At 31.3% G+C, this 22,630-nt stretch overlaps 5 protein-coding genes across 5 annotated transcripts; 4 read left to right on the top strand and 1 right to left on the bottom strand.

The window, feature by feature from the left end:
- Positions 1-1,425: 1,425 nt before the first annotated feature.
- On the top strand, positions 1,426-1,578 carry K444DRAFT_548110 (uncharacterized protein; the record flags this gene model as incomplete). The annotated part of the gene is made up of 1 exon (XM_024876352.1): positions 1,426-1,578. A coding segment is annotated over one exon (153 nt), but the record flags the coding sequence as incomplete, so codon positions are not given.
- Positions 1,579-2,115: 537 nt separating this feature from the next.
- Positions 2,116-2,343, top strand: K444DRAFT_548073 (uncharacterized protein; the record flags this gene model as incomplete). The annotated part of the gene is given in 2 exon segments (XM_024876347.1): positions 2,116-2,223; positions 2,239-2,343. Coding segments are annotated over 2 exon segments (213 nt in total), but the record flags the coding sequence as incomplete, so codon positions are not given.
- Positions 2,344-15,844: 13,501 nt separating this feature from the next.
- Positions 15,845-17,545, top strand: K444DRAFT_648654 (uncharacterized protein; the record flags this gene model as incomplete). The annotated part of the gene is made up of 5 exons (XM_024885486.1): positions 15,845-15,894; positions 16,090-16,310; positions 16,368-16,436; positions 16,473-16,507; positions 17,465-17,545. 5 exons carry the CDS (start codon positions 15,845-15,847, stop codon positions 17,543-17,545), a joined length of 456 nt encoding a protein of 151 aa, XP_024726969.1.
- Positions 17,546-18,518: 973 nt separating this feature from the next.
- Positions 18,519-19,564, bottom strand: K444DRAFT_622293 (uncharacterized protein). Its single transcript, XM_024882068.1, has one exon. It carries the CDS (start codon positions 19,349-19,351, stop codon positions 18,791-18,793), a length of 561 nt encoding a protein of 186 aa, XP_024726968.1. The 5' UTR covers positions 19,352-19,564; the 3' UTR covers positions 18,519-18,790.
- A 776-nt stretch (positions 19,565-20,340) lies between these two features.
- K444DRAFT_670538 (uncharacterized protein) lies at positions 20,341-22,388 on the top strand. Its single transcript, XM_024887641.1, has 2 exons — positions 20,341-20,539; positions 20,590-22,388. The coding sequence occupies exons 1-2, from the start codon at positions 20,413-20,415 to the stop codon at positions 22,119-22,121; spliced, it is 1,659 nt and encodes a 552-aa protein (XP_024726967.1). The 5' UTR covers positions 20,341-20,412; the 3' UTR covers positions 22,122-22,388.
- Positions 22,389-22,630: the final 242 nt, after the last annotated feature.

Raw genomic sequence — 22,630 nt, 5'->3', positions numbered from 1 at the left:
TATTAAAGATATAAATATTATAATATTAGAAATAGTTATTACTTAATATAGCAAAGTCTTTAGGCTATAAGAAGATATCTATAACGTTTGAGAGAGTGTTTTTATATAGTAAGAAAGCGTCTTTAGGCTATAAGAGTATGTTTTTAGAATATAAGAGAGTATCTTAAAACTTTTTAATATTATTTTCATATAATAAAAGGATATTGAGATATAGGGAAGAGCTAGGATTAAAGAAGTAGCTAGAGTGAGTAAAAGAAGACGCTATTATAGAGATTTGAATAATATATAGTATTAAGTATATTTGAAAAAAGAAGAAAGAAGTATTAAAGAGATAATAATAGGACTTTTAGAATTAATTAATTAGCGAGCGAGAAGAATTTAAAGGCATATTAGTACTTAGCTATTAAATAATTAATAATATATATCATTTTCTATCTTTATTATATAAAAGAGCTTACTATATATTTAATCTAAGTAAAGGTATTATTTTTTGAGAATTATTTCAAGACCCTTAGTAATAGTATAAATAAGTCTAGTAAAGCCTATTAGTTTATCTGCCGCTAGTATTAAATTGGCCTGTAATTTTTCAAGAAAACTTAATATAGCAAATTAGAAGGCTAAAATCTTTATAAAAGGTCTTTAATTAATTTTGATTTTGCAAATATATTTAAGTATGGGAAACTAATTCTCGCAGTAGCTAAACGGATAAGCTCTCTATATTTCAAACTAAGAACAAATACTAAGCTCTAATTAGATATAGAGAGTTTATTCTATATCTTGCATATCTCGTATAGTAGTTGCGGTTCCTTAATATAGACTCGCTATCTAGTTATTTACTTAATTTTAAATAATTAAATAAAAGATTAGAAGATAGCTATTAATATTAGGGTTTAGGTAATATAAAAGGTCTCGAAACTCTTTAAATTATACTAGCTTTAATAGAAGATTAATAGTTACTAGGAAACGAGTATATAAATATTAGAAAAGATTACTTAAAATAGAATTTCCTATTAAATCAAGTTTCTAATATAATTATAAATAATATTCTCTATTAATAATAGTTTCTTCTATAAATAATTAATGCTTTTTCGTTATTATAACTTAAAGAGTAATATTTTAGATTTAATATTTATTAAATAAATAGACTTTTATAATAGTTATAATGTGGTTTATTATTAAGTTATATATATTATTAAGTCGTATACTTTTCTTCCTATTACTTTCCCTAAACTTTAATACGCATTTTCTTAATAACTACTAATATAAATCCAAACCCAAGAAACATGAATTATTTTAGCTATTAAGGCTATTTAAACTTCTGGAGAAATAAGCTATTAGTCTACTACAAAAATCTATAGAATTCCCCAATTTATATTTTATAATAAAATAGCTGGCCGAACTTCTTATAATAAAATATAACTCAATTATTATAAGTTAATTATACTAGAAAAGAAGGTAATTTCTCAGAATATATTTGAGCTAGATTCCAGAGGATTTATACCGCAGCTAGCTAGTATTAAAGATATAGCCAATTTTATTCTGAAATTAAGAAAGGCAGGACATATTAGTAAACTCTAGACCTATTAATTTATATAATAATAACTAGTTCTTAAAACGCGTTTTAATTATATTTACGATTTCTAAAAGGCCTTATATAAAGATTCTGAGCTAATTAGTATATGGTTTTGACTAGTAGAAAATATCAGAGCAAAATACAGGATTTTGAACTATAACTTCTATAACTTTAATAAGACCGGATTTATAATAAATATAATCTATACTATAATAATTATAACCCGCGCAGATTAATATAGTAAAGGTAAGGCAGTTTAGTTAGGGAATAGGAAATGGACTATAGCTATTACCTATATTAATAATAAAGGCTAAAGTATTTCTCTATTCTTAGTAATTTAGGGCAAGAATTACTTCTTTAACTAATATACTAATAGTAGCCTCTTATCTAACTAGGTTATTAAACTAATAAGTAATAAATAAACAAATAATAAAACAAGTCTAGAATAACTAAAATACTTTAATAAATATATTACTACTTATATAAAGGGGCCATATTAAATACTAGTATTAAATAAATATAAGAGTTACGAATTAGCTTAGTTTCAAGAATACTATAAGATATATAATATTATAACTTTTAAACTACCTCTCTATTTATTTCATTTAATCCAGCCACTTAATATTAGGTACTTTAGTATATTAAAACAGGTATATAGTTAGTAGATTGAGATATTTATTAAGGCCTATATTAATTATATTATAAAAGTAAAGTTCTTTTTAGCTTTTATAGTAGTATATAAGAAATTAATAATAGCCCAAAATACTTAGATTGAATTTTATAGAGCTGGCTTAATGCCTTTTATTACGTGATACCAGTTACATAATACTACTATACGTGACTTAGTATATAGCCAGTGCTTTTAGCCGGGTATATAGTCTTTAGCTCAATTCAAGCTTTTTACTACTACTATAATATTACCTTATTATGACATATAGTAGTAATGTAATAATTATAATTAAGATCGACCTTATAATAGGGTACGAATTACTATAGCAATAAAGTAATATTTCCCTTGCTTCTGCAAAGAGAGCTTCCTGCCACTTATACCCTTGCGGTAAAGTCACCTTTTATCTTTACCTTCCCTCGAGCTAGTATCTCTCTATACTAGAGTATAAGGTATATATAGTAATTGCAATCTGGAAGATTATTAAGTGGGATACGGTGCGATTTGAGTATAGTAGGGAAGGAGGCAATATACTAGTAGGAGGCATATTTTGGGATATATATTACTATGGCCTGCTTCTTATAGGGCCCTTAGGAGTGAGATATAAGCTCCTGGGAATAGGAAGGATACTCTATACTAGTGAACTTCTTGTTTGGATAGGCTAGAATGGCTATATTATAACGAGGATATTGTCTTTTGAGTCTAAAGGAGGGGACTTATTACGTGGTACCAGTCACGTGGTGCCACTACACGTGACTTAGTATATAGCCAGTGCTTTTAGCCGAATATATAGCCTTTAGCTCAATTCAAGCTCTTTACTACAACTATAATATTACCTTATCGTAATACCTTTTAACTTATAAGCTATAATTTTAAAGCTTAATATAAAGTTACGAACTCTAATACTCTTTAAATCCTCTATTACTAATACTAATTCTTAGGTCTTCTAGATTTCTTCTAATCTAGCTAAAGCTCTTTTATAAATAACTCTTATTTAAAATCGAATTGCCTATTATTAAGAAAGCTTACTAACTCTACTTTTCGAGATAGTTACTATATTAGTAAAGGATATAGAAAGAATAGCCTATAAAATTACCTTTTTATCTATAGAAATATATATATTTCAAGTAGTAAACGAAGTCTTAAACAAGTATTATAAAGCTAAAAAGGCTCGTATATATTAAGATAATATACTTATTATAAAGGATATATAGAATATTATATCATAAAAAAATATAAATAAGTAAGTATAATATAATATATATATAATAAAAGAGAGTTATAAAGAGCAGTAATTATTTGGGTAGTCTATAAGATCTATAGAAAAGCTAGTTATAATACGCGAATTTATTAAGAAGCTATAAATATATCTAGTTTATTAAATTTCGATTAGTTTTAGTTAATTTAATATATTATAATTAATTTATTAATATTTAAAGTTTAATATTAAGGAAAAGTATATGATTTAGTAATATATATTATTATAATAAGGTAATATTACAGTAGTAGTAAAGAGCTTGAATTGAGCTAAAGGCTATATACCGGGCTAAAAGCACTAGCTATATACTAAGTCACGTGTAGTAGCACTACGTGACTGGTATCACGTAACAAGTCCCTCCCTTTAGACTCAAAAGACGACGTCCTCATTGCAATATAGCTATTCTAGGCTACTCATAAGAAGTCTACTAGTATGGAGCGTTCTTCTCCCCTAAGAGCTTATATCTCACTCTCAGGGGCCTTGCAAAACAAGCTATAGTAATATATATCCCAAAATATGCCCCCTACTTATATATTGCCTCCTTCTCTATTATACTCCTTATTCGCGCCATATCCAGTCTTAATAACCTCCTAATTACAACTACTATATGTGCCTTATACCCTAATATAGAGGGATACTAGCCAAATAAAGACTTGGGAAGGTAAGGAATCGGATAACTCTACTAGTAAAGGTATGCGTGGTAGGAAGCTCTTTCTATAGGGGCGAGGGGAACATTACTTTATTACTATGGTAATTTGTACCGTATCGTGAGGTCGATCGATTATAATTATTATATTACTACCATATATCACGATAAGGTAATATTATAGTAATAGTAAAGAGCTTGAATTAAGCTAAAGGCTATATACCGGGCTAAAAGCACTAGCTACATGCTAAGTCACGTGCAGTGGCACCACGTGACTGGTGCCACGTAATATATACGATTTAATAATAAACTATATTATTATTATTAAAAGTATAGGTCTTAAAGTAATATTTATAGTATTATTCGAGCTTTTTTATCTTAGAATTATAATATTTAAAGTTCTTATCTTTACTAGATATATAATTCTAAATATAATAAAAGTATATATAAGTTTTAATTAATTTAAAGTCTTAAGGATTAATAAATAAAGAAGTTAATTTAAGAAAAGAACTAAACTTATAAGAATTATAAAAAGAGAAAAAGAATATTTAATATAGAATTAAATATTAAAGAGCTTTAAAAAATTAATTAAAAATATTTATAAAAATATAGTATTTTATTATATAATTCAAGAAATATAATAATTTTAATTAAAAGTTAATAATAGGAAAATTAATAATAAAAGAAATAATAATTAAACTAATATAATTATTATAAAGAAAGAAAAGAACAAATAATAAGAAAGGCTCTTATTTATAAAAGAACGCGTCTAGATTATTAATTTAGATTTCGTATTATATATTAGATTTCTTTAAAAATATTATTTTAATTATACTTTTCTTTATTATTTTCTAAGCCTTTAATTATTACGAATAATAAAGTTATTTAAATAGAAAATCAATATATAAAAAGAGCCTTTAATTCTCTTTAATTTAAGTTTATTCCGAAAATAAATAATTATATTCTTATTATATAAAAAATTCGATTAAAAAATAAAATAGAAATTATTAGGAATTTTATTTTAAATAACTTTAATTTTTTTAATAAAATTAAGAAATATATTAATATAATCTAATTATATTTAAATTATATAAAAATAATATTAAATAATAAGGAATTCTATATTCTATATATATTAATACTAATATTAATTATAAAGAATAATATTAAATTCTTAAAATAATTCTAATTGGCTTACTTATATTATTTATTATCTTTAATCTAATATATTTTTACTAAAATTAATACGAAAATAATAAAAACTAAACTAAATTAAATATAAAATTAAGGGCTTTAATTTAATCTAATCTTTTCTAATTATTAGTTTACTAGTAATATATAATACTATTATATAGATATGGAAATACTAGTTATATTAGTTAGTAAAGTTATTATTATTCAGAAATAAGAATTATAGTATTATAGTATTAATATGTAATTCCTAAATCTACTAAGCCTAAAGGGATCTAGTCTACTAGTCGAGTTACTAATAAGATGCGAGGTTATATAACTATATCTCGTATCCCATATCTTATTACCTATATCCCGTATCCCATATCTTATTACTCATGTCCTATTACTCATATCCTATTACCCATATCCTATTACCCATGTCCCGTATCCCGTATCCCGTGACTATGCACGTGACTCCCAAAGAAATAGCTATACTAATACTAGAAACTCTCTAAAAACGCGAAAAATAGTATTTCCCTCTAATTACATACAAATTCCCTAATCCGGCCTAATATTAGATTTCCCAAACACTTTATATATCTATATTACTTCCGAGATTTTAGTTATATACTAAAGGCCGCGGCCTTTTGCACGTGACTTCTCCTCTCATAATATCCTCCTATCTTATATATTTATTTCCCGCCCTATTTATACTTAACTTATTCCTTTATATCTAATTATATAATATTCGTATTAATTAGGTACTTAAGGGCATTTATTAGCTTTAATTTCGTTATAGAATTAGTAGGATTTAATTCTCCCTTAATCTATTTAATTTCTATAATCTCTTATTATTTATATACCTAGTAAAGACATATTATATTAATTATTAGATACTTTTCTTAAGTAGTTCCCAATTTAATAAGGCATTTATATAATAACTTTAAATTTATATAGACTACTAGTAATAGTTCTATTTCTAGTATTCTATTAATTATAAATTTAACTAAAGCGCCTATATTAAAGCCATAAGCTATACTATAAAGTTCTAAAGCTAGAATGCTTCTAGTAACTCTCTTATATTTAGTAAAGAACTAGTAAATAATATTAGTATATCTAGTTCTATTTACTAGAACTATAATATATCTAATTTAGGAAAAGAGATCTCTATTATTTATAAATAAAGCATTCGTAAAAATAATTAAATATAAGAACTTCTTTACTAGCTTTACGAATCTTAGTTCTCTAGTAGTATTCTTAATTTACTATTAAATACGCTTATTAAGTGCCTTTATATTAGTTTCCGAGAATTTAATAGCTTAAATAATAATTAATAGGTCATATAAAGCTTCTAGTTAATAGATTAATATAATATATATTTCTTTAGTATATTAGGTAATATATTAGTCCTTAATAAAGAGATCTTAATAAATAGTGCCCCTATTACTTATAATAGTAGTATTCTTTATAGAAATAGTTCGGAGGTTTTAATACTAGTATTTCTATATAAGAGTAATTCTAGTAGTATTTATATAAATAATATTTCCGTTAAACTTGAGATTATAATTAATAGTAAGGCATTTATACTTCTTAGCCAAGAACTTAGTTTCTTAGAGCTTTAGTTACTTTATCTTTACAAAATTATTATTTCTAATAAATAGGGTATTATTAGTTTAAAGGCTAATAATTCCGAAGAATTACTTACTATAGAAAAGGCAAGGGTTATAAGTTAACTATTTTATAGAAAGCTTATTAATATAGTAGAAATAATAAGTCTTAAACTAGTAATTCCTAGCTTCCGGTATATTATATAGTAATTTCATAACCTTTAGAACCAAATTATTATTTAGATTTAGCTCTCTAGTAAGCTTGCAAGATAAGTTAATATAAAAATTATAATTAAGTAAGGTTATTAATTAGATATAAGCTTACGAAATATTATATAAATATAGCTCTATAATATCTATTATTATAGTAGTAATAATAAGAATAATTCTCTAGCTAATATATTAAATAGTAAATAATTACATTAATATTATATATTTTTTACTATTATTATAAGCCTAAATAACTAGTTTTAATTTCTTAAACTCTCTCTCTATACCCTTATTCTTAATCTTATTAATAAACCGGGAATTAAAGATATATATTTTCTTTAGTACCTGAGATCTAAAAGTAATCTTAAATATGCCCTTTTCTAGAAAGCTAGTAACTTTAACTTAATAAAAGTTCTTATATAAGTTATTATCTTATAGAAATACTATAATATCCGGGTTCTTATAAGAATATTCTCTATTATACTTTAGTAAAATAGCGGGAATAATAAGAGAAATCATATCTATATTACCTTTAGCCTTACTATAAAGTTCGGGAATAGGTTTAGGTTTAGGGCCATTAGTAATAACCTTAATATTCCCTATATAAAAAGGCTTTATAAAGGTTAAGTAAAAGGTAGTATTACTATATAATAGAGCTAGTATATAGTTCTCCCTATTAATAGCTATAAGCTTATATGGCCTATCCTAATTACTAAGTTAATTAGTATTTCCTTTATACTATATAAGAATATCCGAATTTAAGGGAAATTCATAAATATTAGTAATATTAGGACTATTTCGGGTATTTAGGGTATTTATAATCTAGTATCTAGCTTAAAGCTTCTAAATTTCTACTATTACTTTCTTAAGTACTACTAATTACTATAATATAATTAGTAATAAGGTATTATATTTAATTATTTAGGATAAAGTACTATAAACCAAGAAAGTTAGGATAATATTATTAGGTTTAGTAGAATTATTAATGGCCTTAAAAGCTATTTAAAATATAGTATCCTTATTAATTCCATTAATTTTAGCTATAATAATAAGATAAGTATATTAAATCGGGCTATAATAGCATTCTATAATTCTAATAAAACTATAAGCTTCTATAGGAATAATTTTAATCTTAGTTCCTATAGTATTTATAAGCTAAATAAACTTCTTACTAGTAAACTGCTTTCCGGCATTTATTATAATCTAATTAGGAGGGCCTAAATAGGTATTAATCTAATACTACTTTAGGGTATCCCAAGTATATAATATACTAATATTTTAAAGCTATTAGCCGGCTTAATATCTAGTGCCTTTATTAATAATATAAAATATAGGCTTACCGGAAATATAGAAAATATTAATAATAATAAAGTAATTAAAGCTAATATTATTTCTTAGATTAAACTTAAATTATCCCGGTAATTATTCGAATTTCTAGTATTACTTATAGTATTTTACAAAATATTTAAGAGCTTTTATATTAATATTATAGCCTACTTATTCTAGTATATTTTAAAGCTTACTAATAAATAAATAACTAAAATAATAATATAAATATTATAATTTGATTTTTATAAGAAAGCAGGAATTATAAATAAAGAATTCGGAAATAAAGCTTTATAAAACAATATTCCAAAGTAAGAAAAAGTATCTAAAACATTATATTATAGGTATAAAGCATTTATTAGAAATAATAAGATAATTAGTAAGATTATTAAAGTAAATTCCTAGCTTATTTATATTAGCTAAGCTAAATAGAAATAAAGTCTTTATAAGTATAATATTACTATTAGTCTATTATAAAGCTTGGAATTAGTTAGAACTAGTAATTAAGAATCTAGAGACTCTAGTATTAATTATAACTTTATAAAAGTAATAAGTATTATATCTTAATATACTATTAATTATAAATATCTAGATATCTTTTATTTATTTAATAGGCTCTAAAGTATGGTTTTTGCCTATTATCTAGTATATAAGGGAAAGAGAAATAAGATTATCTATAAGGGTATTAATTATAGAAATAATAGAAGCAGGGGCTATAGAAATAGCTAGAAAGCTCTTAATAAAAATAAAATAGAAATTAGAGTAATATTTCTTTCTTTTATTTATTTCTGCTAGTAAGGCTTTAAAAGTATTACTTACTAGTTTATTCTTACTACTTTTATTATTTTCTTTTTTTTTAAATTCGGTAATATACTATATATAAGTACTACTAAAGCATTTATTAAAGTTACGGATATTTCGGGATCTAAATTAGTAAATGTTTCTACTTTTAAATTAAGCTTTCTTAGCCTTTTATTTCTCTAGTATATACTTTTATAAGTAATATTCGGGTCTCTTATATATAAAACATGATTTTAGAGTATAATTATTATAATTATAGGGCTTAGAGTAATTATTATAAGTTCCGAAATTATGGCTAAGTCCGTATTAATAATTTCTAAATAAATAATAGTTTAGAGAATTTTGAGAATAGTATTATTAATTAGTAAAATAGGTTTTAGTAGTAATTTATTACTCTTTTTTATAGGTAGTAATAGATAATTAGAGCTTATTAATAAGCTAGCCGAGATTATTAAGAGAGTCTAAGACTATATATTAGTATACTAGTATACCTTAATAGGAAGTAATAATCTTATTATATAGGAATTTAGTACTTTATAAGGCAGGAATAAGGCTATACTATAATTTATATAAGTTATTAATTAGTATTTAGATAAGCTTAAATATTTTTTTTTTAGGGTTCTTTATTATTATAATTACTAAGGTAATAGTATTTTATTTATCTAAATTTCAATAATAGAAACCGGGGCCTTTAAAGAAACTATAGATATTTATATAAGCCTCTTTATATATATGACTCGAGAGCTAGTTATTATAGAAGTAGTCTTATACTAGTTCCTTTAATATAGTAAGAAAAGTTCTTACTAGTGCCTTTTCTAGGAGCTTTATATATTAGTAAATATTAAGGAAAATAGTAAGTTTATAATTAAAACTATTATTAATTCCGTTATATTTCTATATTTCGGAATATATCTTTACTACTTCCCTAATAAGCTTCCTAGTAAAAATAGTAGGTACTAATTAATAGTAGTTCGGGTTTAGTAATAATACTAGTAATAATAAAGGTAAAAATAATAAATAGCCTTAATTTAGAGAAAGTAAATAGATAGCTTAATTTCTTGACTAAGATTATCTAGTTTCCTTATATCTAGTTCTATCTAGAATAAGATAAACTAATATAATAGATCCCTAAAGAAAATCTATTCTAATTAGATTATTATTAATAATATTAGCTTTATTTCATATACTCTTTATCTTTTCTTAGGTAAGGTTAATAAAGAATTATATAATAATAAGGTTTCTATAATTCTATTTAATATAAATACTATTATACTAAAGTTAGGCTCAAAGATTTTATATAAGTATATAATTAATTAGATTATATACTATAATATTAAAGTTTTTAAAGTTATCCTAGAATAGATCTTATAGATTATTATTACTTTTCCTATATAAGATATACTAATATATCTTAGTAATTATATATTTCTAAAGTTTAGCCTTTATTATAATTACCGGATTAATACTATTCTTTTATTTCTCAATTAGTTTCTTTCCCTTATTAGTATCTATATTAAACCGAGTTCAGGTTCTTCCTAGTATATATATATAATTCGTGGCAGGAGGGATTTAAAAATAAGGTAATTTATAGTAAGTTTATAAAAAGAATTTAGTAGTAAAAATATCTAGATACCTGGTTTAGATACCTGGTTTAGATACCAGATACCTAGTTTAAATACCTGATTAAGATACCAGATACCTGATTTAGATATTAGATACCCAGATACCTAGTAAGATATTAAAGTAAATATTTTGCTCTTAAATATTTTCGTCTATAATAAGAAATTTAGGAAGTAAAATATTATAATTCCGGGAGGATCTAAAGCTCAAAGAACTCAATTTAATAATAAAATCGAAGTAGTAGTTAAGGAGCTTTAAGGGCATATATAGGACATATATTCCGGAGAGGTATTCCCGTAAATATAGGTATTATATAAGTTAAAGAAATAGTTTCCAAGAAAATAGTCTTAGGGCCAAAAAAAGTTAGTTTTAAAAAATAATAGAAGTTAAATAAATAGATAATTAAATAACTAATCGCTTATTAATTAGTAAGAGCTAGGTGTTTTCTCTATAAGCTACTAAATACTTTCGTAAAGTTAATAAGTAGTTCCTTCCTTTAATATAAAATAGACTAGATTTGTCTTAGGTTACTAAATACTTTTAGGACTAATCTAAAATCTTCTCTAATCTATATATATAAACTAATTAGTATTAGTTTACTAGTAATATATAGTATTATTATATAGGTATAGAAATACTAGTTATATTAGTTAGTAAAGTTATTATTATTTAAAAATAAGAATTATAGTATTATAATATTAATATGCGATCCCTAAATCTACTAAGCCTAAAGAGATCTAGTCTACTAGTCGAGTTACTAATAAGACGCGAGGTTATATAACTATATCCCGTATCTTATATCCCATTACCCATATCTCATATCCCATATCCTATTACCTATATCCTATTACCCATATCCTATTACTCATGTCCTATTACTCATATCCCGTGTCCCGTGTCCCGTGACTGCGCACGTGACTCCTAAAGGAACAGCTATACTAATACTAACTTTATATTAATTATAGTAAAATTATATTAAATTAAAGATAATAAATATTTCAAGTAATATAATTTAAACTTATTTTAAACTTTAATTTGCCTTTTTTAAAATATATTATATATTATTAATATATAATTTAAATATAATATATTAATTAAATAATATATATTTCTATATTCTATATAATTATGAATTATAATACTATTTATAAATAGTATTATATAGTATTATTATTAGTATTACTTAAAATATAATACTACTAGTTATACTATAAGTATATAATATCTAATTATATTAATAAGAGAGATATGAAGTCAGGGAAGAGCTAGAGATTTAATTACAAGGCATGCCTTATAAAAGAGACTAAAACTAGTATAGTATCTACTCAAATTAGCCGCCTAACTAAAAAGGTTAGAGAAAATACTATGATCTCTACTAATAAAGAAACTAATAAGATAGTAATAGTATAAGGAGGGAAGTAAGAATAGGTAAGAAGAATAATAATAAAGAAGCTATAGTAATGATTTCAATACTTATATAACTTCGGGGTCTTAATATAGAGTTAATATTATATTAAGTAATATTATTAGTAAAGTTATATAGTTCTGAGAGTATATTTAATAGCTTTCTCTTCTCTAATTTAAGCAATTACTTAGTACTATAATATGGCGAATTCCTATTATTATTAGATTCGTAAGCATTCTACAAATTATAATAGTAATATATTATAAACTCTATAAGTTATAAGGAGATTTATTAGTAGAAAAAACTATTATTATCTCAAATATTAATCTAACCGAGTTATTATTTATCTACTTAATTTATAATTAATTATAGCCAGTTATAATTAATACAGAAGCTCTATAGGGTTCTGGAAGACTTATAATAGCTCAAAGACGCACCTAAAACCATTAAGCATCTGGTGGAAGATATATACTCTATTAATATGGTACTTAAATTGCTCCAAAGTATAGAGGAGAGAGAATGGGGCTTACTTGGTACAGATATAGCTGAGTAATCGAAGACAGCAATTAGTAGCAGCACGCAAGCATGTAACCTTTTCAGGGCCGATCTCGAGAAGTGGACCAAATACTCGGAAGATGGAAAGCTGGTGTGGCAGGACCGAGCGAATGTGGGATTCTTTAAGAAAGACCAAGTTAAGGCCATGTTAGAGCAGCTTTAAAGCTGTAAGCTCGCTATTATCCTCATTATCGGCGTTATAGCCTTATAGGTAGCTTCAGTTCATCTATATAATATAGAGGATGAGCTAACCTTCCTACAGGTATAGTTCTATCCGTAATACCCATCTTACGGAGGAGATAAAGAAGATAATATCTATAAAGTAGGATGAGGTTAAAGGTACTATAACTATAGCAGATAAGTAACTAATAGTATTAGAGAACAAGGTAAAAGAGATGAACCTCAGTAATAATAATAAGGAAGTGGCTATACCGATAGAAGGCAAAAGTGAGGTATTGTGATAACTTAAAGAAGAACTTAAAGGGGTGAAAGCATCGCAGACACTACTGAGTGAGCTGCTGTTAAAGTCGCAGGAAGAGGCTGTTGCGAAAGCAGCGGGAAGCCAGAGCGGTTCAATTACAGTGACTTTCGGTACTTAGAACTCGGGCTTTCAAGCTGGGAATATTACCGGCGGAGTGAGTGGAATCAATTTTGGAAACAAGTAGACATATTATATTATTGCTATGGCTGATTAGTATATTTCTTAATTGAACGGTAACATCTTTGGAATTCAACGGGCGAAAGACTCTAAGGGCTTGAATGTACTGCTTCGTTATCAGACGTGTATGAACCCTTATATCATAGAGCTCTGTCCTTTTAATAATAGTATAACAATGATACTCTCGCTCACATATACCACTCCCCAGAATAGCACCGAATCTCGTAGAGCCTTAGTATATACAGATTCGTAATATGACCCTAAGTAATTGTCCTCCTACCGAAATAGCTAAAGATATAGGTTATAGTAAGCGTGCCGTATATGTGATATAGTCAAACCTTCGTTATTTTGGCTCTATAAAAGCCCCTTCGAATAGTATAGGAGGCCCCGAAGCATTACCCCTCTCATATTAGACGCTCTATGTGAATTCTTGCTCGAGAAGCCTAATCTGTACCGGGACGAGACGGTACTCTTCCTACTAGACGAATTTATCTCGTGGCATATCGCCTTGCAAAGTTCAGCTAAAAGTCGAGCCTCAAGTCATTGCAGCTAAAAGTCGCGAACTATAAGTATATTAATACACTCAGCTACTATACTTTATTACCAAACTACTCTACTATAATAGCATCCGCCATATCTTTTGACCCCACCAACTCCGGATTCCAAGCCGGAATAATTTACGGCCCAGTAAATACTAAGTTCCATTATTATACCTCTCCAGGTAAGTTATAAGGGTCCAAGCTAACCGGCGCTAATAATAACCCCGCCTAAGAACGACCGGAGACACTACCGAACCCGTCGATTATTATACCCTTTAGTTACGATACAGACTTTGTCGAGCAAGAGATACTTGATTAGATCTAGTAGAAATATACTATATTAGGATCTCGAACCGCACTTATTGGCCTAGGCAGTATTGGGTAGGTGTAATTGCTCTTATTAATACAGATAGCTTTGCTAACTACTATAAAGCAAGTCGTAAGTTGCCATTAAATACGCCTATTAAACTCGAGACCGCTTACGAGAGACATAGGTATTCTGGGTTTATACAAGTAATACGGCCCGGTTTAAGCAGAGCTTTCGAGATATTACGGACCGTATCAAGGTCTGCGGGCGGCAGAATCCAACGGCCAATATTTTCTAGGTCGTATATAACTGGCTAAGTAATAATAAGAAAGGAAAGTGGCTTCTTATACTTATTAATATAGATAATACTGGCTTTCTTATTAAGATATAAAGCACTGGTTAAGAGGGGCAAATAAATGGTAAAGGCAATAGGAACTTATAACCGCTCGTTAATTATCTCTATTAAAATTAGTATACTACTATAGCTAGCTTACTAGTCCTTCTAGTACTAGGTTTAATTACTAATTTAGGGTTCTCTATTCTCATTTGTTATGTATTACTCGCCGAGCTTACTAAGCTTACTAGTATATCATTATTTTAATTACTTTTGATTTATTAGCTAATTAATAATATATCGGAGAAAGGGAGCTCGGTATTACTAATATTGCCAAAGGGTAATAGGAATAAGTCCCTTACTTTAGACACTTTTCCATCTGTTCTTACACTTCACTCTCTTGTATCTAGTTATTCTACAGACTGTCAACCTCTAATATATCGATTTTCCATTAATATATCGATTATTTTTCAATAATCTCCCGTAATACCCGAATAGATTAATTCTTATTATAATACGAAGCAAAAGCACTGCGCTAGAATTAGTAGAATAGCGCGATATTATTATAGTTAAACCGATAGACAGGGCAAATATACTAATACTTTTTAAGAACAAGCTAGAAAGGTATAATAATAGTAATAATATTACTGAGCTTATAGCGGTACTCGAGTTTATGCCACTTGCTATTATTCAGGCGGCAGCTTATATCTCTCAAAGGGAATTGCACTATTCCGTAAGGCAATACCTATAAGACTTTCAGAAGAGCGACCGCAAGAAGATAAGTCTCCTAGACAATAAAGCAGGACATCTTTAAAAAGATAAAGAAGCCAAGAATTCTATTATTATTATATGGCATATCTCCTTTACTTACCTATACCACATCAGGCCGTCGGCAGCTAGTTTGCTAGCACTAATGAGCTTGTGTGACCGGTAAGAGATTCCTGAATCTCTGGTTCGAAGTCAAGTCAAAAACAAAACCAGTCCGCAGAAGAAGCCTTTTCGGGGAATCCAGTGGCTGGCACTTTTTCATTATAACAGAGACCGCTATAGAGGTGGGAAACGGGACAGTACGAATAATAAGCAAATAGATGAATTTGAGGACAATGTACTAATACTAGGAAACTACTCGTTTATCTCTATTTCTAAGATACAATCTATATTCGAGATGCATGCGCTAGTACAACTAGCGACAAGAACATGGATGGAAACTAACGGGTAGCTAGAATAGTAGAAGTAACATTATTTCAAGACTCTTTATACCGAGTTCCTAATAGGAAGTTACGAGAACTAGCCTAAATATCGAGAACTTTTCCCGTATATATAATTAGTAGTAGTACAATAACCGGAAGAACGAGACTTATTAAGTAACTGGGCATTAATACTCTATAAGGCAATATAGTATGTATAGAGAATAGGGAAGGGTATAGAGGCAGAGAAGATATCCGTTCTAGTAATGAAAGTTAGAAAAAAGATCCTTAATCGAGAGTATAATAATACGCTAGATAGTATAGTAATAGTAGGCTTGGTATATAAGCTTAGGGGGCAATGGAATACTGCGGAAGAGCTGTTTATACAAGTGATAGAGACTCGTAAAAAGAAACTCGGTACGGACTATCCAGATACGCTGACTAGTGAAGCCGACCTGGCGTTGATATACCGGAAGCAAGGCCGGTAGGACGCTGCTAAAGAGCTATTTATACAAGTGGTAGAGACTCGCAAGAAGAAACTCGGCGCGAACCATCCATATACGCTGACTAGTATATCCAGCCTAGCGTCGATATACTAGAAGCAAGGCCGATTGGATGCTGCTGAAGAGTTAAAGGTACAGGTAATCAGTATATCAAATGATTTAGCTTGATTTGATTATCGCCTCTGAATCAAATCAAATCAAGTCAAAATCTACTTAATCAAATTATAATCAACTATAATTAACTATAGTTGATTATAGTTGATTATTTAGTCACGTGACCGTGCACGTACGCTCGGAGATTAGAAAAGCGAAATAAGGCTAAAATAAGGCTTAGGCTAGCCCGTATCCGGTATCGCTTAAGGTGCTCCTTACTAAATCGGGTATCGTGCCGCTTGGCAAGCGAAGCGGCACTAGCCGAAAGCGCTAAAACCTCCTCGATTTTCTCGTAATTTCTCGCTACCTTATAAATCTTATTATTATAAATAAAATAGTTAAAAATAGGCCCTCTCACAAATGGGCGCTTTAATATTAGGGGGTTATATCTAATTAGACGCTTATTAAAGAATCTTCTAGATTCTAGAGGCTTTATATATAAATAAGTGATTTTCCTCAAGTTATTTCCTTTCCTTTTATTTTATATATAAATATCTCAATAACTATAGCTCCAATTAAGAAGCTTTAGACTATAAACTTACTTATTTTTACTCGATATATTCGAAAATGTCTCAATAATCTTTAATTAATCTTAATATCCCTCAAAGTAGGGAGGAATAAAAAAAGCAGAAAATAAGAATAAAAAAGATAAAGAAGAGGTTTCTAAGGAGGATAACCAGTTTTTTATACCAGATTTAGACTAGCTTTATACTCTTATATACATTTTATAAGCTTTGTTTATATCTTATTAATATAGCTATTAGTTATTTAATAATTATTTAAGTTACTTGAGAAATTCAAGTTTTCTTAGTATTACGTAATGATTATAGTTAATTATAATTAATTATAATCATAATCAAATCAAATCAAGTCAAAATCTACTGAATCAAATCATAATCAACTATAATTAACTAGCCTTGATTTTTTTTTGACACACTGCAGGTAATAGAAACGAGTAAGAAGAAACTCGGGGCCGACCAACCTTCTATACTGACTAGTATGAATAATCTGGCATTTACGTAGAAAGCAACTGGCAGAGAAACAGAAGCTGTAAGACTTATGGAAGAATGTATACAATTACGGAAACGTGTCTTGGGACTTAATTATCCAGATATACTATTATCTTGCGAATCTTTAGTTATATGGAAAGCTGAGCAAGAGGATGTTATATTATCAGTCCAAAGTACTGAAGATGTATAGATTAGATAGATTTTTCAAGCGAATAGGATGGTATAATATTAAGGTTAGTACTATACTGTATTAATACTGTGTGCGTTAAGTAAACAGGCACTCGCCGTTAGTATTTGAGCTCTCAATCCAGACAGAATCCCCACGTGACAACACCCGAGCACGGATTTAATCGACCGCAGGACCAGAGTACAGGCTAGCTATAAATGGTTAGTGCCCATAAAATGTGGGTCAGAAAAACAAATCACAGAGAAGTTCGAACTGAAGCCAATTTCGAACTCTACTGTACTGTAGAGCGCAAAGAGAGAAGAAGTGAAAGCCGGAAGTAAAAAGTCGGAAGTTTGTCGCGTAGAAACATTTCCCCAAGAAGTGAATGTATGATTGGTTTTAGCTTGAATTTACGGTACCTTGAAATTGCATATGTTCTGAATTCCACAGTTCAAAGGGTGATTGAAAATCATATCAGAGAAGCAGCTGTTATGTCATTAATAAGGCTTTAATTACGTATGGTGGGTCTTGTGAACCGGGCCGCAGATATCAGAATAGGCGGGGGACCTCCCTCTATCGTACAATTCTACTGGATTGCCGACACAGTCTGAGCCAGAATCGTGTCCATCTTGGTCAGCGTAACGTAAATGGAGGCTTTAGAACGCGTTGATTATTCCAGTAAACGGAAATGGATGGTTTTATAAATTTCATGTCGAAGGTGGCTAGTTGTTCTTTTGAAAGTCGTTGCTGGACTGCTGAAGGGGTTTCTGGTAGGTGAGGTACGCGAAGGAGCCATTGCAAGATATTTTGTTCCGTCAAACAGAGTAGAGAGCAGTGAGGAGTTGGTGGCTTATTAATGCCCTATCGTTGCGATTAAATACACACCTCAACCCCCTAGAAGCTGACGAAAGGATATCTGGAAAGCCTATCCACAATGAAATAAGGTTCCCTGAAGCAGAAGCCAATATGGTAAAGAGAAACAAGCGAGACCTTTTTGCCCCCCGGCACTTCAAAATAGGCCACGTCCTACACGCTGCGGACTCAACAGTTTGAGAAACCTTCCATATCTTCCAAATTCCTGCGAAGTCCAGCTTAACCCATCTTAATCGCAAAGACAGTAGCAGCCAAAAGGGTCATTGCGAGTGCGCTATATGGAACCCCAACAGAATCCGTACCGGATTTTGAACTGGTTGCGGCTGGTGCACTTCCAGTAGAACTCATCGTGGACCCAGCAGACGCAGCGCTCGTGCCTGCGCCTGGCTCTGCCAATGTTGCTTGTCCAAAGTTGGCCTTCAGCTGCTCGCACCACAAGCCAACGGTGGTGAAATCCGCTGTCGTCTTGCCGGCATCCAGGTTGATGGTGTCCATGTTCGAAGTAGCGGCTTGCGTGACGTGGGTGTTGGAAATACGGAAGCCGTCAGCGAGAACCCCGTTGGTTGCGCCCCACCAGTAGAGAGCGGGAGCGCTGGCATCCTTGAGCGTATAATCAGAGATAGTGAGGGTCATTGCGTTAGTCACAGTTACTACTCCTCCTAAGCCGCCGTCGAGAGAGGAAAGGGTTCCAGTCCAGCCGATTTTTTGGGTTGTTGCGTTTTGGGCTCTTGCGAGGTAGATGAGCCCAAGACCGAGGAGTGAAATCGCGGACTTAAACATGAATGCTGTTGTGAAGACTGAGATGGCAAGAGTGATGTATCTTGTTCGAGGTGGAGTGATAGATTCGATTCAGCGAGTTAAGGGCAGAATTGATATCTGAAGTGTGGAAGTTGATTGTTCACAAAGAAAGACTTAGGAACTTAATGGGAAACTGGCTATTTTTATATCTTTTCCACTCTTTTTCCATAGGATTCTCTACTTGATCACTTCCGCTAGTGTGATGCTGGAATTAAGTGCTGAGGAAACGGAAAGGCCCGCCAAGGGGTAAAGGGGCCGACAACGCTCTGACCATTTCCCGCACGGCAATATCCTCCCGCAAAGATTCCAAATCCCATCTCGGCAAACTTGACCAAACAAACTCCAAAGATCGGAATGATTCCTAAAGATCCCTAAATTTGACAGAGCTTTCACATGCATTCCCCCTGAATAAGTGCTGAAGATCGCGATGATTCCACACTTTCTCTTTGTAGTGTTCAATAATACTCTTTACCCAAGCAAGTGTTAGACATCGCTGACAGATCAGTCGATAATAATCAAGATAATTGGTGGTTCAAGTGAGGTTCAGAGATATATTGATAATTAGCTACAAAGAATATAGAAGTTGACGATGCCCAGGGGTATATTACCCTAAAAATAACATTAGCCGGATCTGGCAATCGCGATGATTCCACACTTCCTCTTTATAGTGTTCAAGTTACTAAGACCAGAAGGTAAGATATTCTTCATTGCTAAGCGCCTCTTAAATTCAACCTTTAAAATAAATTTTCTTATCTCGAACTCTATTCCTTACATCCTAGGCTTTGCATTCAAATGAGACAGGTTCCCTGCACTTGAGTACGTGCCTCGAATATTCCCGTGTAGAATCTTTTAGCTCCTGCCAAGAAGAATGAAGTTTATTGGAAGACACATTCAGCTGTGATCTCATAAGTTCTGCACCCTCGACTTCCAGTTTCGCCCACATCCTCACATCAACTAAGCTCCCTCTTCAAACTCTCTCCTCTACCATCTTCTTCCTGCTATTGTCCACTCTCTTCAAGACTGTTGTAACTTGTAAATCCAAGATGCGTCAGCCAGTCATAGAAGACCAATACACTGTTGCGAGGATATATTTTGGATGTGTTGTTGGACTGTTGCTCATCGAGTCTCTTATCCATTTTCCATCATATTTCCGACTTCTACGAACATGTGGTAAGCTCAAAAACAATTAAAGATGCTCCAAATCCTAACACATTCTTCAGGTCAACCACCCCTTAATTCACCATCTCACTATTCAAAACCGTATACCATCCTGCACAGACTCATAACTCGCCCCAGCCTGGTCCCCATTTTAACCAACCACCATTTCCCCAACATATTCCGCTTTCTCGCCATCGCTGGCCTCAATATCCTCTTCGGTTACAACAGCATTGAATACAGCACGGACTACAAATTATACGGCTGGCTGACCATTGCGAATGCCGGACTCGCCCTCCTTCTTTCAGCCCGTTCGAATCTTTTCAGTCTAATTCTGTGTATCCCCAGTTCAACCCTCCTCATCTACCATCGCTTTATCGGCTTTGCCACCTTCGTCCACGCAACTCTCCATTTCTCTCTGAACATCCGTCATGATATCATTACGAGTCAGCTTATCTACGCCGTGGCGGCCACTCGGATCAGGGTGGGGATCATGGCATGGTTGAGTCTAGCTATTCTGTTTACAACCAGTCTGCCATTTGTGCGCCGACGCTTCTTCGAAGTATTCTACTATTCGCATTTCCTGTTCTTTGTGTTCGTCGTGGGAGCGCTCATCCACACCACAAACGGACCTGAATTTCTCCTTCCCGGACTTGGGCTCTGGGCTGTTGATCGCCTGATCCGATTTTGGTATAATTTTCGAAGCGTGGAGGTCAAGGAAAGTAAATGGAATGAAGGTGGTGTGACGAAGTTCAAAGTGGAAGGCATGCGCAGTGTTAGACCTGGTCAAATCGTGTGGGTTCAGATCCCTGGCATCTCGTGGTTTAATTGGCATCCTTTCTCTATCGCTTCTGCGCCTGGAGAGGATACAACAATTGCTGTAAGGGGACTCGGAGGCTTTACGAAGAAAGTACAACGGCTTGGTGAGGCTTCTGGTGGTGCAGAGAAGAAGGAAGACCAAATGGTGACAAAACTGAAGATACGACTCGACGGACCATACGGAGTAGGTGGGATTCAATGGGGACTTTATCCCGTGACAGTCATAGTCGCAGGTGGTATCGGCATCACACCCGGTATCAGCATCATATCGCACATCATGGCCAGAGCGTCAACTCTGAGAGATGCCGAGAAAGAGTTGGGCAAGGAGTGGCATATTCATCTTTTGTGGGTGATTAAAGCCGCCTGTCACGCAGAATGGTTCGAGAAAGAGCTAAAGAACTTCGCCACTATAGCGGCGGATCCTGCAATTCCAGCCACGTTCGACGTTACAATTCATGTTACTGGTTCGATGATGACGCAGCTTCAAGTTGCTTCAAGCTCGACCACACCGAGCTCGGAAATCGAGATAGAGCCAGTCGGCCAAGATGGAGGCACGGAGGAGCATGCTCATAGATATAGTGGTCTAGTGGAAATGATCCCAGGAAGACCAGATGTTGTTAAGTGGATGGAAAATGTAAAGAGAGTGCGACCCGGTTTGAATGCCGCGGTGAGCACATGTGGGCCACGGCAGTTGCTGGATGATGCAAGAAAGGCTGCTGCAAAGGCAAGTCGAGACAGCAGCCTGTTTTTTGTTGAGGAAGAACTTTTTGAGCTTTAGATTTACTGGGTAGATTAAAGGGTTAGAATATCTTCTGTGGTGGGGCTGATTTTCGCGCCTGATATCAAGGCCAATAGGGCCTGAGGAATTTACCTCACCTGTTAGAACCGAGGTGCCTTAATTCCCATGCAGTGCTGGAAGGCTAGATTCTGCCACGCTGAACCAGAGTATATACAGCTAAACAGAGCTGAATATTAAGGGGTCACTGGCGAGCCGAGGATTTTTTGATAAGATTGGCTCGTGTACTACGGATTATTAATAATGCGCTTTAAAGAAAAGACATAACGGGCCAAACTGGTTAATCTGGGATCGATTAATAAGGCCACCATTAGCGCCGCACTAATTCCTTAGCTCTACGCCAGCGCATTTAGCTCCGCACGTGCCGATATCGGAAGCGAGCCAATTATATAATAGCTTCTAATACTCATACTTTACCTTAAGATTTTAAAATAATAAACGTTCTCTCTTTCTTACTACGTGATATAGTTTATATATATTAGTTTCTTTTT

The sequence above is a fragment of the Hyaloscypha bicolor genome (genome assembly GCF_002865645.1).
Source record: "Hyaloscypha bicolor E unplaced genomic scaffold K444scaffold_184, whole genome shotgun sequence".
Lineage (NCBI taxonomy): Eukaryota > Fungi > Ascomycota > Leotiomycetes > Helotiales > Hyaloscyphaceae > Hyaloscypha > Hyaloscypha bicolor.
Note: the sequence above shows the minus strand (reverse complement) of the source record. Positions and strands in the feature narration are given on the sequence as shown.

What these genes read in the sequence shown, in the direction of transcription:
- K444DRAFT_622293 (XM_024882068.1), bottom strand. Translation starts at nt 19,351, where the DNA reads ATGTTTAAGTCCGCGATTTCACTCCTCGGTCTTGGGCTCATCTACCTC.
- K444DRAFT_670538 (XM_024887641.1), top strand. Translation starts at nt 20,413, where the DNA reads ATGCGTCAGCCAGTCATAGAAGACCAATACACTGTTGCGAGGATATAT. An exon ending in CCGACTTCTACGAACATGTG is followed by an intron (nt 20,540 to 20,589) that starts GTAAGCTCAAAA and finishes CACATTCTTCAG; the next exon opens with GTCAACCACCCCTTAATTCA.